Source organism: Maylandia zebra, linkage group LG20 (genome assembly GCF_041146795.1).
Source record: "Maylandia zebra isolate NMK-2024a linkage group LG20, Mzebra_GT3a, whole genome shotgun sequence".
Taxonomy (NCBI): Eukaryota; Metazoa; Chordata; class Actinopteri; order Cichliformes; family Cichlidae; genus Maylandia; species Maylandia zebra.
In genome coordinates, this window is record NC_135186.1 from 34,974,798 (window position 1) to 34,992,298 (window position 17,501).

The 17,501-nt window shown below is 41.6% G+C and overlaps 1 protein-coding gene across 2 annotated transcripts in view; it reads left to right on the forward strand.

Annotated features, from left to right (window-relative positions):
• Positions 1 to 1,178: 1,178 nt before the first annotated feature.
• kcnd1 (potassium voltage-gated channel, Shal-related subfamily, member 1) overlaps positions 1,179 to 17,501 on the forward strand; it is an 80,552-nt gene continuing 64,229 nt past the window's right edge. Inside the window, exons 1-3 of one of the 2 annotated variants that reach the window (XM_076878346.1) lie at positions 1,179 to 1,315; positions 3,992 to 4,080; positions 14,961 to 16,174. In XM_076878346.1, coding sequence (XP_076734461.1) covers positions 16,019 to 16,174 — 156 coding nt within the window. In that variant the 5' untranslated portion in view covers positions 1,179 to 1,315; positions 3,992 to 4,080; positions 14,961 to 16,018. Of the gene's footprint in view, positions 1,316 to 3,879; positions 4,081 to 14,960; positions 16,175 to 17,501 lie in introns of those variants that run through there. The other variant, XM_024806475.2, reaches the window with a different exon arrangement.

Below are 17,501 nucleotides of genomic sequence, written 5' to 3' on the forward strand. Positions count from 1 at the left end.
AGTGCAGGTGGTGATCAGTGCCAGACATGAAATGATGCAGTGACACAGCGTAGGGTCATGTGTTGGTGGCGGGGACGGTCATGTGGTTATTGTTCATGTGTCCAACAGCAGAGGGGAAGAAACTGTTCTTGTGGCGAGAGGTTCTGGTGCGAATGGACCGGAGCCTCCTGCCTGAGGGGAGCAGGTCAAACAGACTGTGTCCAGGGTGAGAAGGGTCAGCTGAGATCCGGGCTGCACGCCGCAGTGTCCTGGAGGTGTACAGGTCCTGCAGAGATGGGAGTCTGCAGCCAATCACCTTCTCAGCAGAGCGCACAACACGCTGCAGTCTCTGTTTGTCCCTGATAGTGGCTCCAGCGTACCACACGGTGATGGAGGAGGGGAGGATGGACTCGATGATTGCAGTGTAGAATTGCATCATCGTCCGTGTTGGCAGGTTGAATTTCTTCAGCTGCCTCAGGAAGTACATCCTCTGCTGGGCTTTCTTGATGACGGAGGTGATGGTGGGCTCCCACTTCAGGTCCTGGGTGATGGTGGTACCCAGGAAGCGGAATGAGTCCACAGAGGTGATGGGGGTGTCAGTCAGGATGATGGGGGGGAGAGGGGCTGTGTGCTTCCTGAAGTCCACAATAATCTCCACTGTCTTCTGGGCAATTAATGGTTTTCAACATGCCGTGCATGCTGTCCAGACTTGACATGTCATTGGGAAGCACCTACAAAGAAATCCGTCACAATGAGAACATGTTCAAACCATTTGATTTTGTGACCAAAGGTGCTGGTGTAATGACTTGTAATTGTGACGCCCTGACACTTTGATTGATATAAGTACTTGCTTTTGATGAATATATGATCTGTTTTGATTAAGGGACTTGCTTTTGAACAACTGACTTTTCTTTTTGATGAAGTGACTCAGTTTTGCAAGTTATCCACCATGTTTTGCAGTTTGCACTAACTGTTTTGAGAAGAGCCTTAGTAGTGGTGCAGAGATCAATTCTGTTGTGAGAAATGCACCAAAGCAACTGAGAAAAACTGTAAATGTCTAAATGACCTCCTCAACATGTCTCGAAGTTCTCCAGAGGCTGGTAATGAACTAATCATTTGATTCAGGTGTGTTGACCCAGGGTGAGATCTAAAACCTGCAGGACACTGGCCCTTGAGGCCTGGACTTCCCCCACCCCTGTTGTAACCCATCAAATCATTGTATATTCAAGATAAGATTTATACCTACAGTGATGCGAAAAAGAAAGTTTAAACACAGGATTTTGTTCAGTCCTGGAAAACTTAGTAAACTCTTCCTGCTTCCGTAGAAATTAAGAGGGTAAGTAGCAGCCATGTGCTACTAATCAAATAGCCTCTATTAAGTAATCATCAGCAAGTGTGACCCCCGGTAAAAGCAGAAGCTTTGCTAAGTTGGATCATTTATTTGTGTTAACACAATGCTCTTCCCGTGAGTCGGTGTCCCAGCAGATTCATCCCAAGATCAGACCATCTCAGTCTTTAAAGGTCTCAGTTTTGTTAGATTTTAAAGTTCATGATCGCATAATTAGAAGAACACTGAACAAATATGGCTCGTGTTGAAGGGTTGCCAGTAAAAAACCTCATCTTGGTCATTGCATATTTCTCCTTAGTCCTCAACAAAAATGTGACAGACTGATAAAGTCATACAGAAAACAATTACTTTAACTCAAATGCTGATATAAGTGGATCTACAAACTCTCATGTGACACATTTAGTTTTTCACACAACTGCATGCAGTCTTTTGAACTTCACAAACAGAGAGACTTCAGAGGTAAAGCTTGTTGATTTATCAGTTGCTGTAACTCTTACCTTTGGTCATCAGCTCTTGGTAATGATCTCAAGGATGAGGTGAAGTAGCTGAAAGGAGTTTCCTTCTCAGGATGATTGGACTGAGCCTTAGAGATTAACAGTGAGGGGGATCTTGGACATCCAGAGCAAGTTCAGACTACACTTTGAGTTTAAGATGTTTGGGGCATCTGATCCAAATGCCTCCTCCCCTGTGAGGCTTTCCAGGCACCCCAACTAGGAGGGCATCCTGAGGCAGACTTGCAGGAATGGTTGTATCTCATTTTGCCTGGGAGTGCCCTGAGGTCCTCCAGGAAGAACTGAACATTGATATTAGAGAAAAATTCTTATGGGGAAGCAAATGGATGGATCAATATCTGTGATGCAAAGATGATTAACAGGTAGTAGGAGAAATACTTTGAAGGGGACCAACTCTTCTAATTCTCAGCTCCACATTTAATCTAAAAAGCAAAATACAGAAAAACACATGGTTTGCTTTGTCATCAGGACAGCTCACTGGCTCTTTAAATGTTTTAGTGCACAGCTCCAGTGTCCGGCTGTGTGGGTGTTTGCGCGTATGGACAGTGTTTTGTCTGATTAAGTGTTTAAGCTGATTGTGTTACCTTCAAGTGTCTAAGGGAACAAACGAAACCCGACCCTTAAGATGATTCAAGGAAACCTGCTACATTCAAACTTGAATTAAAAACTTCTGTACTTTGTGTCAATAGATTACACATGACTGCAACTTAAAGTCGTATTGAGTATTGTCAGATGCTCTACTTATATGGATCCTCATGTAGTCGTGATGTTTGAATGGGCTGCAGATGGTCATTGTAGGATATGTAGGAAAAAAAAGATATTTTGAGAATTAATATGGAAATAAAATTTTAAATATGTGAAAAAAATCTTACCTGGGTTAAAACTGTAATTTCACCAAAGCATTAGTCAGGGTAAAATATCAGATCTATGTAAAGTCAATGTCATCATGTCACTGTGCATGAAAAGTCACAACAGTGTGTTGTGTAATGGAACATTATTGGAATATTGTCCGTTTCAATATTGCCTAAAAATAATGCTGTGTAAGGTTTCACAATGTAAAGTTTTAACTTTTGTAAGTAAATTACTTTTGAATAAATCAATAGAGATTATATTGCATCAGTTGCCAGTTAAATACAATTATGTTAATTTATAATATTTAGATTGAAGTTCTCAGAATCAGGTGGTGTGAAAGTATCTCAAGAGGTAAAGTTACAGAAAATAGTCATTATAAAAACAAACAAAGACTCCATTCATGACACATCCCTAAAATCTGCCCCATTACAACCCCAACGAACATGTAACACCTCTCTGTTTTTTTAAAATAAAATTGTCACAAGTAATTTAAATTGACACCATAAAGAATAAAGGTCATAGCTACGTTTATGTTTTTAAAGTGAAAATAAAGTTAGTAATTTAACAAAGAAATAAGTTTGCATGCAGAGCACGTGCTAGAATTTGGAGTATAGAATAGTCTCTATTACACAAACGCTGTAATTTTAAGTGTCGTTCTAATAACAAATATACATTTTTTCCTTATAAATAGTGTTTTTAAATTGCAACTTTATTGCACTGTATGTTCGATGAGGGTTTTTCTTTGATAATGATATGAAAGATTTTGTAATGTAATCTGAACACTTTACATCAGAAGTTGTAATTTTCCTCCCCCCCCTCTCTCTGTCCATTTTTCTCTCTCTCTCTCCTTCCAACATGAAACTCCCATCAGTCTGTTTAATGTAGAGCAGTGTGTGTGTGTGTGTGTGTGTGTGTGTGTGTGTGTGTGATGAGAAAAGGGAGGGACACGAGGAAGAGAGCAAGAAATGACAACGAACAGAGAGAGAGAGAGAGGAGAGTGAGAAAACAAAAAGGAGACAGGGGGAGGGTCGAGCAGGAAACAGGAGGTGGAGCCACAGAGAGAGAGAGAGAGAGAGTGAAAGAGAGAGGGAGAGAGAGAGAGAGAGAGAGAGAAAGAGAGAGGGAGAGAGAGAGAGAGAAAGAGAGAGTGAGACAGAGAGGGATGACAGGAGATGTGGTTGTTGCCGCGGCAGCAGAGCAGGACAGATCTGAGACAGTAAAACAACACTCCTCCTCTTCTTCCTCCTACTTCTTCTTCTTTTTTATTCTTCTTCTTCTGTCCTCCTGCATCCGTCCACAGTGGTTTCACCTGGAAAACCTGCCTCCTCTTCCTCCTCGCCTTACTCTTCACCTTCATCATCAGCAGCCGCACCAGCACCAGCAGCTGTGGTAAGTAGGATGGAAACTGCTCCAGATACACCGCTACCACTGCTGAGAATAGAATAAGAAGGGAGTGGAAAAGTCGAGTGGAGGAAGAGGAGCGGGACGGGATGGCGTGGTGGAGAGGGGTGGGGGTGGAGAGGGGTGGGGGGTGGGAGGGGGTGAGTAAGAGTTTGGAGCGAGGAGGTGAAGAGAATAAAATCAGAGTAGAAAACTTGGAATAAAGAGGAGCAAAGAAGAAAAAAGTGGCGTTTGTGACTAAAAACTGTAGATGGAAAAGAGCAGAACAGGACGAGGGAGGAAGAATAGAACTGAATAAAACAGAATAGAAAAGAATAGAAAAGAAAGGTTTGAGGTGTTTGGGATAAACAGGAGACAGCAAGTTCACCAATTTATGACAAATAATTAAGACAAAGCCTCAAGATTAAGATTTAGATAGAAGATAGAAGCAGATAAATGTGGATAATTTTCCTTTGTGTGTGTGTGTGTGTGCGTGTGTGTGTGTGTGTGTGTGTGTGTGTGTGTGTGTGCGCCTGCGTGTTGAGGTTGACGTAATCCAGCTGTATGAATTAGTGATGAAGTTCTGTGTGTTTGCTATTAACAGTGGTTAGCAGTCTCGCATACACACACAGACACACACCTGCCGCTTGAACACTTGTCATATGCATGCGTGCACACACATACATGTGCACACACTGTGCTCATTAATATTCACACACCTCCTGCTTCTGCAGTCCTGAAACTCTTTAAACCTCCAAAAGGGAGTTGGAGGCTTCCTAACTCACTTATTGTCTTTTTTTACCTTTTAAAGTTTCATTGAGAGTCGATAGGAAAGATTCAAATCGTGCAAGTCAAGAATTTTTGATGCCATTGCACGCTCGAACGTCTTTTGTAGTCTTGATACTTTGTGGCCTCACGTCTGGCTTCAATCCATTACGAGAGGTGTACATCTTTAAAAACACCTCACTCATGTAAAAGTTGATGTTTTTATTCTGAAACAGCCGCTCAAGTAAACAGTGCATTCTTGGGACTAATTTCATCTGCAGATTAATGACTATTTTGTACTCCGCAGAGCATTTGTGGCATTTTCTGTTTCGCCCAATAAGGGAAAGTGAAAAATATCCTTTTCCCCTGTAAGGCTCTGTGGTTTCCTAAATGTGGACAGTGTCGTTTCTAGCACAACGTTCTTTAAGAAAATAAACATTTTAGGCTAAATAAATGTTTTTTTTGTTCTTATCAAAGATGAAGATTGTTGTGAAGTCACTGTGTTATCAGACTGTTTCATGGTAGCTGGTCCTGATTTGTGTCAGTGACTCAGTCGGTCTGTTTCTCAGCAGTCAGCTGAGAAGCAGACGGTAAATAATCGAATGTGAAACGTCTTCAAATTCAATCTATGCCAGTTCATAGCTAATGTGATGCTGCACAGGCCTTTAACTGGTTTTAAGGTTGCTTTTTAATGCGCGGGCACACTTTGGTAGCTAAACAAATTTCACTCGAGGTTTTACAGTGAAAGAGGAACACAGGCTGTGATGTGCTTTTACTTTAACAGTTTTTTGGTGAAACTCTGCAGGATATCCTGATATGACACATATGCAATACTTAATCAATGCGAGTTTGGTCAACTCCTCCTTGGCAGCACATTTAATCCACTGGATAAGAGCCTTTGCTGTACTGGGCGATGTTGCTCTGGTGTGTTTGTGTTGCTCTGCCATCGTGAGTGGAAGTGAGCGGACTGTGTTGGAACGCACGCAGGAACGGCTGAAGACTTCCGAGCCGATGATCAGAGCTGTGAAAATGAGAAAAATGGCATATGTCTTCATTTCAGGAATACTGGCAATGCATTAGCAAGCTTGATGCAATTACAGAGCATTACATTAGCATGATGGACTAAAGCAAAGAATTAATGCAGTTCTATAAAGCAAGGATTTGTGTATTTTCTAGCATGCAGGAAGCTGGTTCTTATACAGCGCGTTTCTACTTTACCTGAGCACTCGTCTCATTCAGCCGTTCATACAAAAAGCTTTTCTATAGTTTTTCTACATAAGTGCTTTCTATTGAACATTCACACTGCAGCAGGTGCATCGGAGATGGGGTTAGTGTCTTGCCAGATGATGTTTGGTATGCAGACTGGGGCAGCCAGGAATTGAACCACAAACCTTCCAATTAGTAGATGAAAAGTTCACGACTATGGAGTGGCGGGTCACACCGCATCTTTTTCAGATGGTGGAGGGCATCTTTTGACATTTATATTGCGTAAATAAAATTTGACAGCTTGGCATTAACCTCCTATCATCCCTAAGGTCAATATTTAGAGGCAGGGAGTAATGTTAGGTCTAGTTTGAAGAAGGAATCATACTTTCCACGTCTGCAAGGCAGTAAGGGTCCACTCGGATCAGGCAGCAGACTTCAAGCAGATGTCAAACAATGTAACAGGAGTGACTCGGCCGTGGGGTCTCCAGCTGTCCAGCATCCACAATAGAGTATAATCTAGCCTTTAGCTACATGCTAAAAAAGTTTCATATCAGAACCCAGAATAGTTTTCAAATCCAGTCTCTAACATGCAACATGTTTCTGTTAGAAGAGTTTCCTTTCCAGATGTTTTATGTGCAACTCGCTGATGAAAAGTCAGTGTTCAGTGCTATTTGCACACGGAGTAAACATGCTGTTAAAGATCTGAATTGTCAGAGAAACGTGTTCATACCATATGGTTTGGATTGTTCAGTGAGTCAAGTACGCACTAAAAACCCAACAGTGGCTGCTTTAGTAACAAAAAGCTCGCGGGTACATTGATGTGTGAAAGCAGTGCCACGCTGGCTGCAGCCAGAGCGCAAACCAAGAAGCAAATCTGTCAATTTTAAGGACAAACACATATCTGGCTCTTCACCTCAGTGAGTCGATGTAACTGTGTGTCAGCTAAAAGTTTAGAGCAGCCACTAGATATAAATGAACGGCACAGAAAATAACATAAAATAGCACATGCGTACGATTTAAATGGTCTGAGCCGGCTATAGATCAGTCCTTGTGCAAAAAATGGACACAGCTCTCAGCAGTGAGCGTGGAGCTGCATGTTATCTGAAAGCGCAGTCGCGCTCTGCATGTTCCGATAACATGCATCCTGGTGCATTTATGCAAAATTTACGCTGCCTTTTCCCACCACTTTTCTCCTGTCCTCCCCGTGTTTCTTTTGTTAATTTAAATGATCTTCTCCTGCACAGAGTAGGAGAACAATCTGGAGCATAAAATAACCTCACAGTAAGTGCTAATCAGCATGAAGGTGCTAAGACCAGTGAGTCAACAGCTGCCAGCCTTGTTACATGTCTTTGAATGTATGGGCGTCATTTTGGTTTTCCACATAGATGCAACAGTTTGCTGCAGTCATTTGGAAAAAATAGGAAGAAAATATCTTTTTATATGTTTTCCACAAAGTTTCAAGTGTCATCTTTTTGTACCTGCTGATTGTCTTTATTAGCCAACAACATTATTCCACACAACAGTGAATGGAAACATTGATAAAATAATTTACATTTTAAATTGTTCATGAGATGATGTAAAAATGTCTTCATAGACTGGGTTAACCTGTAGGAGCTTTAATACCGGATGATCCCTGATGTTGTTCACTTTAAAAATAAAAAAGGAAAAGCCAGCAAAGGTCGAAAATAAAATATTAAATGTCTAATACATTTAACTCCAGGTCTATAATAAAAGAATCAAAGCTTCGGTAGCTCTGTGTGAAACTGAACGAGCAGTGTTCATCAAACTTTGCAACAACCTTGTCAAACATCGGTGAATAAAAATGTGCTGAACTTTTCTAAGACTGGAGGTCCAGCAAAGGCTAGAAGTGCAATCTTCCATGTGTCCGGTTTATCGTCCGGCTCCAGGCTCTCAGGCACAACATGAAAGGCCAAACCTCTGCCAGCTTTATATTTTACTTCTACTTTTTTATACTTCTACTTCCCGTACCATGTAATACTTCTAATACACGTAGAAACCTGAGTCGAAGACCTTCGAATGTGGCAAACTATTCCGCGTACAGAGCCATAATTACAAGCTGCTAATCATCAGGTACAGCAACAGGTATTAACAGGACATTGGCACCTTCTACTGGTCAGGAGGTATCATCAGCTCTTATTAAACTACTGTCGCTGCATTCGTGAGCAGCTCCGTGCTAATTTAAGTTACTGTTCTGGTGGGAAACGCCAGCATCTGTACAGATGGTGAGACTCAAGCAGACAAAACAAAACAAAGAGGAAATAAATCATAAATCATGATCAGAGTCACAGCAATCCAGTGATAGTAGTCGGTACATCAATACGTACATTGAAACAAGCGTTTTAATAAAGACTTGTGCTCCTCTCCATTTGAACTTACCAATATCTGACATCACGGTGGTGCATTTATAAGCTGGCGTGGAGGAGCTCACCTGATCCTTTCATTTCTTCCTGTCATTATACAGGTTCTCAAACAGGCTACATGTTGGGGTTGATGTGAATTTCACACTGAGGTACCTTTAGATCCTCTTTAAAAAATAAGGAAGATGATGGGATTTTAATGACAGGAGGAGCAGCCTGTTCAGGCCTTTTCAGCTGGATTTGTTGGCAGTTTATACTAATATAAAAGTTCATGTGTTCTCATCAGAAAAATGGTGAGATTATGATGATGATCATGTTTAAAAAGAGTCAGCTGTGAATGTGAAGCTTCTGAAGTATTAGACGCTGACATGTGCTCATGATCTTTGGGTGGTTGCATGTTGGTGCGTAAAGGAGTGGAGCATGGAGCCACATGATCAGGATGCATCTTGACCTCCTTACTTTCCAGGTTTTCTGGGCAATTACAGTTTTTGAAGGAGACCCAGGGGCAGACCTAGAACCCGCTGTTAGATTATATGTCTCATCCGGTCTGGGAAATCCTCAGGATCCTCCAGGTGGAGCTGAAAATGCTGCTGCCACCTGACTGTGATTCAGCAGCACTTAATGGTTGGATGGGTGGGTGGATGAACAGATGGGTTGATGGATGATGGATCATTTCGCTTTTGTTTGCTTTTGTCAGCTGACATATTTTCGGTTAATCATTATATCCAATGTGCAGATGCTGTATTCTTTTGCTTGTACTGAACTGTGTGTGTGTGTGTGTGTGTGTGTGTGTGTGTGTGTGTGTGTGTGTGTGTGTGTGTGTGTCTGCCGGCCGCAGTGAAGCGCTGCTCAGTGATGGCCGTCTAATGGTTTCACACAAACACTTAGAGTGGCCGGCCATGTGCTGCCCTCCATCACTCTGTGAGTGTCTGTGTGGGAACAGAAGTTTCCACTCCAGCAGAAACGCTGCTCCTACTGTTTCAGAAGCTTTCCTTTCATTTAAAACAAACTCATTTCATCTCTGAATTCTCAAAATTTCTATTTAATCATTTTTGGTAAGCGTTTTCCAGCTGTCGTGTGAGGCAACACAACTGCTTTTAACAGCACCCTCTGAGAGCTGTAGTAACGACAGGTGGAGGTCAGGGTGGATGGATGGGTGGACTGCTGTTTATTGAGTTTACTGACCTCAGATTTGCGTGTGTCTGGTCTTTGGCAAGTTCTACAAACATTTGCAGTGAACGATGGAACAGCATGACAACACTACATCATAGCATGATAAAGTATATACATGAACAGGTAAAGGTGGAAAAATAAGGGAGTACTTAGCACTTAACAAAAATGATAACAAAAACAGTTTCTGAACCAAAAATATACCAAATACATGCCCGTAAAAATACCGTACAATGCAAAACATTGAAAGTGGAATAGTATCCTTCAAAGCAAAACTTCAGTTTTGAAGAACCGATGACCAAAAGTGTAATAAAAGTAGGCTTCATTTGTACAACGCAAATGTAACCTTAAGCAGAAACACTAAGTTTTATTTTAGGAGCAATAATCCTAATTTGAGAAAAGTAACATAAAAATAGATCAAAGAAGAGATTAAAATGATAAAAAATAAAATAACTCAGCTGTAGAAACAGGATGTAACCACGAGCTGAACAAAGAACAAACCCCAATCAATAAAACAAGAAGGAAAATTGTAAAATCAGAAAGACTGAAAAGTCCCCACCGCACTTCCCGAGGACATTTTATTGATCTGTGAGCAGACAGCCTGGTTTCTCTTTATTGATTAGTAATCAGAAGCATGTTTTCTGCTGATTAGTGATTGGAGACCTGTTGTTTTCCTGTTATTGACCAATTTATGTGAAGAAGAGCAGATGCAGGAGATTTATGTTTTACTGAAAGGTTTACAATTTATTTAGTTGTGGCAGTTTGTATGAGGGTGAAGCACAAGGTGATCTTCCTAAAGGGAAAAATATCCCTTGGAAAAAAGAAACTTGGAAAAATAGATTTATTTTTTTCTGTTAAGAAACTGCTTTGCTTACTTTACAAGGTTGCCTGAAAGGGATGAAAATCCTGATGATTGTACCCAGAGTCACCGTATTATCAGAAGCATCAGGAACGTGGAGAGAAGTTGCAGGAGTTCAGAAGAAAATTGCATATTGATCTGAATGAAAGTCTCCTGCTTGTGGTGTTTCATGTTTCCTGATGCATCTGTCTATGAAGAAGTTTCTTTCCAAACAATTTTCCAACATTGTGCTTATTTTTTTGGTTAAATATTACACTGGAGCAGCTCGTTACCCAACTGGTGTACAAGTGTTTCCACACTAGGAGACTGGATATTACCGCGTTTCTCTGGTCGTCCTCTGGGGAAGCTTTTGAATTGTCGCGCTTGTTTGCACAGAGTACTTTGCATCTGTGCGATTGTAGTGAGAGCCTGAACTACATTGCAAGTCAGCCTCATACTCTGCGGGTGCTGGACTCCAGCAGGGCTGCCCTTTGGCACCACTTCTGTCACAAGTTTTATGTACAGTTTCTAAACACAACCATGGAGTGGAGGGTGCGCTGCTTGATCACTTTGGGATGATGTGGACGGGCAGATGGATGTCTGGGCCTGCCATATCAGACCTGTGTGGGAGGAAGGGGATGGATGATGGATGGATGGATGGGAATGGACATTTGAATGCAGGTTTTATTATAAAGTGTTATTGAACATTTAAAAGGAAGCCCACTGAATGATGGAAGCTCTTTACCTGATCTAAACACACCTCTGGTCCCACTATTGAATAATGTATCTGTTTACTTCAGCTGATTCATTTCATAATCACAAACAGATGAATGTAGAAGAGCAATCAGGCAGATCCCATTAAAGGAGAACTCCTTTCAGGTTTGCTCAAAGCTTTTAAGCTGTACAGACAACACAGTGACTGATGGGGAAATGGATTACATGTGAACACAGTTCACTGTATAGATAAATGCAGGACTATAACATGTTGACTTTTATTCTGAAACTTCAGTTGTTTATGTTCTTTGAATTGTAGAAACTCTTTCAAACTTTTGGGAATCAGCTCTTGGGTGGTAATGACCATAAAACCATAAAACCAGCAGCCAACACATTACCAGAAGGGTCGAGGTGCAGCACCAGCTGCTTGATGGGAGCTAAACGCCAATCCCAGAGCAGTGGCTGTAGATAAAAGGCATTATGCGGGTGCTGTAAATATCTAATGTTCACTCAGAAACCATGATGTCAGCAGGGATTCCCACAGAGAGGATGGGCAGATGGGTTTACTACAGGCCTGCAGACTGAGGAAAGAACTGCAGGTGGAAAAAGACTGTCCAACACGTGCCAGAAACAGAAAGCCTTTCAGCTTTTTAAGCTGTTTACTACAGACATTACTCACCTTGTGTGGTACTTGAAGGACATTCTTCTGGAAGTGAAACTGCTGAACTAACCTGAAATACCCATTTCAGAACCTAACCTCTATTTTCTTGGCCATTTAATTCAAATTACAAAATGAATCACAGGGAAGACATTCAGTTTGCACATAAAACAACACCAACCTGTTATCATTCCCAGGAAGTCAGACGCTGCCATTTCATCAAAGCGCTCTTCGGCTTTAGTACATAATGCAGTGGGCGATGGCAACATGGAGGAAGGTTTTACTTCCAGTTCATCACATGTTGATGCTTGTGAAGGACACTTGGCATCTCATTTAAAAGCACTTGATAAAAAGAGACATTTGAACCCACAGCAGTATTTTCCTCATTCTAATCAAAGCTGTATTCACTCATGGACTCAAGATCAATAATGCCCTAATGCAAATGTATATGGTATATATATCACCTCCTTGTTCATCAACATTTTGGCGAAACGCATTTGTAACATTTAAGCCTTGATAAAAATTACCAGTGAAAATATAGAGAAAAGAAATAAGCGTCATGCCAGAGTGACTGAATGTTGCTGTTCAGTTAAAGCTTTCCTGCTGAGATGATGGAAAGCTCCACTTGGAGCACGTTCACCACTGAGCGCAGGGAAGCTGTGTGTGTGCGCGCGCATGTGTGTGTGTGTGTGTGTGTCTGTCTGTCTCTGTGGTGGATTGTATGTGCTTAGTGGTAACTGAGGCAGTGCAGCTAAACTAAACTAGTCAGGCTGAAAGCGTATTCATAATTCATCACAGACACACACTGGAGACTTTACCGCGGCAGGACAGATAACAGCCACAGGCAGGTGACTGTGTGTGCGCTCAATATGTTTTACTAAAATACTAACAGCAACAATACTACAGTATGGAAGTATTCTACTAATTAGAAGTAAAGGTAGTACAAAGAAAACTGCATACAATAATGTAACTTTGTAACTTTGATTTTTAGTTTTAGTTTAGTCTGATTTCTAAGTCATATTTGAGGAGACGTTTTTGCATGCAGGCAAAAATTCCATATGAAGAGCACAGACAGATAAAAACTAAAAAACATATTCACTATTGCTTTTAGTATCATTGGGATATCATTTCAATGACAATGAGCAGAAGTAGTTAATGTTTGTTGATCATCACAAAGGTTTTGGGGGTTTAAGAGGTTAAATTTCCTGAAGACGGCAGATTCAGTGTGATTCGACTCAAACCTGAGGAAGCAGCGGTTTTATTGCTCCCACTGTGGACTTAATGCAATAAATGCATGACAATAACTTTTCATCTGATGGTGAGGAGTTTCACAGGAAACTTTATTGTGTCTTTATTGAGTGAAGAACGCAGTGGGAGAAATAAAGAGAGAGAAGGAGGAAGATGGCCAGCGATGTTTTTGCTCTGCAGACTGAGGATACGCTGCTTGTCTCATCATAAAAAACATCTTTAATAACCTGAAGCCTTATATCTTCATCTTAAACACATGAATGGAGCTTCAGCTGTACAGCCCTCAGGGGAAGTTTGAGAAGGACGAAGAGGATCAATAAACAGACATGAGATGTACATACTGTCCACTATTCAATCAAAATGATTCGTTTAGATTTAATGATAAAACGAGTGTTTGTCTAAACCAGCATTATATGTGTTATTATTTAAAATGTGTTTAACTTAGTTCGGAAATTCTTTAAAAAAAACCTTTTCTGCTTTTCCGTTTTTTCTGTCATAGTTTAGCTTGTTTTTGTAACACATTTTAAAACGGCTCTAATAGGTACTTTCTGAGGTGGTTTTCATTCTTCCATTCACAAGTTAATGATGATAGACCTGCCGAGCACAGTGCTCATGAGAAATAGAACTTCCGAGTCCCGGGGTTCAGAGGACACTTTCACATATCGACTGGCCAACCACATCACTGGCTCACCCACTCATTTGGGAGGGGGTTTAGAGAGCTAAAGAAGGAGTTGAGGTGATTTGGGCATGTCAGCAGGATGCCTCATACATGCTTCCTATGTGAAGTATTTCACAAGAGGAGGTCACCTTTGCAGAACCGCTCTGTAGATGTCTCTGCGTGGTGTCTGGGGAGAGCGAGGTCAAAGCATCTCTGCTTAAATTGCTGCCACTACAACTTGGACACAGATGGATGGACGGATGGATGAATGGATGGATGGACAGACGGACGGATGGATGGACGGATGGATGGATGGATGGATGGATGGATGGATGGACCAATGTTGAGTGGATGTAATGAGGCCAGAACCAGGTTGAAAAATATCAGTTACAGTTACCCTTTGTGTTCCTGTTGCTTTGAGCTTATTGTTGGGTGTTTGCTTTTATTTCTCCTGCCTCATTGACATTGATTGTCTTCACCTGTGTGGTTACTCTCACCTGTGCTTCATTTCCACCAGCTGTTTCCCATTCCCTGATTAGCTAATGTGTATAAACGGTCCAGCCCTTCTCCTCAGTCGCTGTCTTAGTGTCTGTTTGTCTTGTTTACCTACCCATGTGGGCACCTTTTTGACTCCTGAAGGTTTTGATTCCTAAACCAGTGATAGATCATGAACAAAACTGCTCATTTAGTGTCGGGAGGATCTCAGTTCAGGGATATAGACATGTAGAACATGCTACCCTGCTGGGACTGTTTCACAGACTTCTCCACACAACCACTGGAAATTTATGTATAGTTTGGTTGCTCTGTGTTTACCGCTGATTGCAGTGATTAACATCAGCCTACTGAGCTGTCTGTTAGGTAGATGAGGGACCTCCTTCATCCAAATGGGACTAATAACAACTGACAGTGGTCATTAAACAGGTTGATTAAATCCGATTTGGACGCTTTGATGTGGTCTGGGTCAGGTTGTGTGTTCCGGTACGTCTGTTGCATTCCCGGACACTTGGTTACCCAAGTCCACACAAATCAGCTCCAGAAGTAGGAACAAAGACTCTTGGCTGTAGTACAATACGCCAAAAAAAAACAAAGTCTTTCTTCCCTGTAAGGACCCTTGCAGTTCCTACCTCTCTTCAGCTTTTTCCCACCCATACCTCCTCTTTTCTCTCTAAATTCAGTCTCTTCCCTCCTTCTCCTTCTCCTCCTGGTTTGTCTCTCACTCTCTGCTTCTTTTTCTGTTTGTGTGTTTTCTGACAGGACAACCATACATGGACATGGAGAAAGGAGCGCCTGACGTCTCTTCTACACTCAGAAACAAAGCTGGTGTCTCTCTTTCTCCACCACTAATGCCCCGGCAACTTCAATAAGAGGGAGAGACTAAAACACAGAGATAGATAAAGGGGAAAACAGCAAGCAAGAGCAGAAAGAGAACAAGAGGAAGAGTGAGGCTGCACAACCATAATCTCCACAGCTGAGAAACACTTAGAGGGAGGGAGGCAACACAGGCGATTCTGTCTATCTTGCAACTTCAGGGACCATCATCACAATTTAATAAGAATTTGAAAGGCTGCGGTGCTGCAACAAATCAGTCTTCACAGGGAAAGAGGGTGGGTGAGAGAGCTAGAGTCAGACAGAGAGAGAGAGCGAGAGAAAGGGAGGAGGCCAGACACAAATGTTTTAACGCTTCCCTACCTGGATTCATATCTTTCTGCCTTTTCTTGTAAATCCCCGCAGCAATAAACCTGTGACGGCAATATCAAAGAACCACTTTATTATTATTTTACACATAATCTATTGTGCTAAGACTGCTGAGATTTCAAGAAATTATGTTTTCCTATCAAGAGAGTTCATATTTTCAAGAAGTGCATCCTATTTAGAGCAACAGGACTGAGAGGAACTTGTAGAGAAACAGAGAAATATTTAAAAAAAGCAGCGTTTACCCTGAGAAGTGTCTCGCAGGCCAGACGGAGAGGAACAGAAAGGACGGCGTCACGAGAAGACCATCCAAACTGCAACAAAATAAAAGCACGGGCCTCACGCTTGTTCATCGATCTGCTTTCCTGCCCCTTTACAGCTTTTTTTCATGGCTTGACACCCAACTGCAATCTGGCCCCTCCCTTCCCCTTTCCTTCCCCCCCAACATGTCCAACCACCTCGCATCTCACTGCCCAGACCGCCAAAGGAAATCAGGGCAGCTGAAGAAGTGAGCAAGGCTTTAACCGAGCCAATAAACATTTCATTAGCTCCATCCGCTCTTCCCTCCTTCGACGAGGACAAGAACTCTCACACTCTACAGGTGGGCGCTCTGATACAACATGGCAGCCGGCGTGGCGACATGGCTGCCATTTGCACGGGCGGCGGCAGTTGGTTGGCTGCCGCTGGCCAAAAAGACGATGCCCAAACCTCCAGTGGACAACTCGTCCAGATCGGATGAGATCCTGTACCTCAACGTCAGCGGGGTCAGGTTCCAGGTGGGTGCTGGCATCCACTGAGCGTGCTCTAAAAATGCTTTCAAAAAAGTGGCTGCAAGTTACAGGAATGTGTGATTTCACAGTTGAAAGCTTTGTGACTGACTTTGTAGAAAAGTTCGAGTTATGTAAAGAGAAAATTTACACTATTTTCACTGAACATCAAAGGTTGAACTCAAAACAATAAAAAAGAAAGGAAGACTTTATTTTAAAAACATGAAATAAAAGCAACATCTTTTCAATTTCTTGATGCATCCTCAATCATCCAGGAGATCTTTTCAATCGTCCTAACCAAGAATGAAAAGATGTAGTAAGCGTGTCATCAAGGCCAATGCCTTCTATTACACTCCCCAAACATACTTAATAGATTAAAAGTAAAACTATGACTGTAAAGTTTATATAAAAACTGTAAGTGAAATATAATATTAGGTTGTTTTTATTGGTTTTTAGTGTAAAGGACACTTACTGTGTGTTATGAGCTTCCATCCACTCACATTCTCACCTAGGACCAAGTTAAATTCCCACTTTACTTAACGTGCATGCCTTTAAATTACGAGTGGAAGTTGGAGTACCAAGACAGACTTTTTGACCTTTCAATAAACAATATGAAACCCTAAAAATAAAAAAACGGCAAGCAAACAACAAAAACTGAAATAAATTAAAAATCAGAAAATAAATTTTTTTTACATTTAACAGGATGGAACAATTAAAACGTTGATGTTGTTGAATAAAAACGATTTGGATTAATTGACAAATGAAATGCATAAAAACTTAACCTCTAACAAAGCATTGTGTATAAACATCATCAGATATTTCTTTAGTAAATAATTTTCTGTTTCAGAAAATTAAACTGTTGAGATTAAATTAAATGTTGACATTAAGAATCTCATATGTGAGAGTCGCCCTGGGAGGAAAGGAAAGCCGAGGAGCTGGGCACCACGTTGGCATTATGTATGCCATGCTCATAATCTCCTACGTACATAACTGATGAATAACTAGAAGAGTTATTTTCTGGGTCTCTGAGGAGCTAATGAATGTAGCATGTGTTTGAAATTAGAAGCCCAGAACACACCTGTTTGTCCTGCTGGTGTCCCGCATGAATGAATCCTTAACATCCACCACCCTTAGCTTCAGCAGCCTTAACATCCACCCTACAGAGGACGTACCTCCACCCGTGTGTGTCACTGCTGGGTGTAAGTTATGCGTTGTGGGCTTGTCCAATATGAATGTAAATCCTCGGGATGCCGGGTTGCTTCGTGACAAATCAGAGGCCTCGTTTATCAACCGCCTGTGGTGCATAAGCAGTGTTTATGCTCGTGTCCACGTTCTC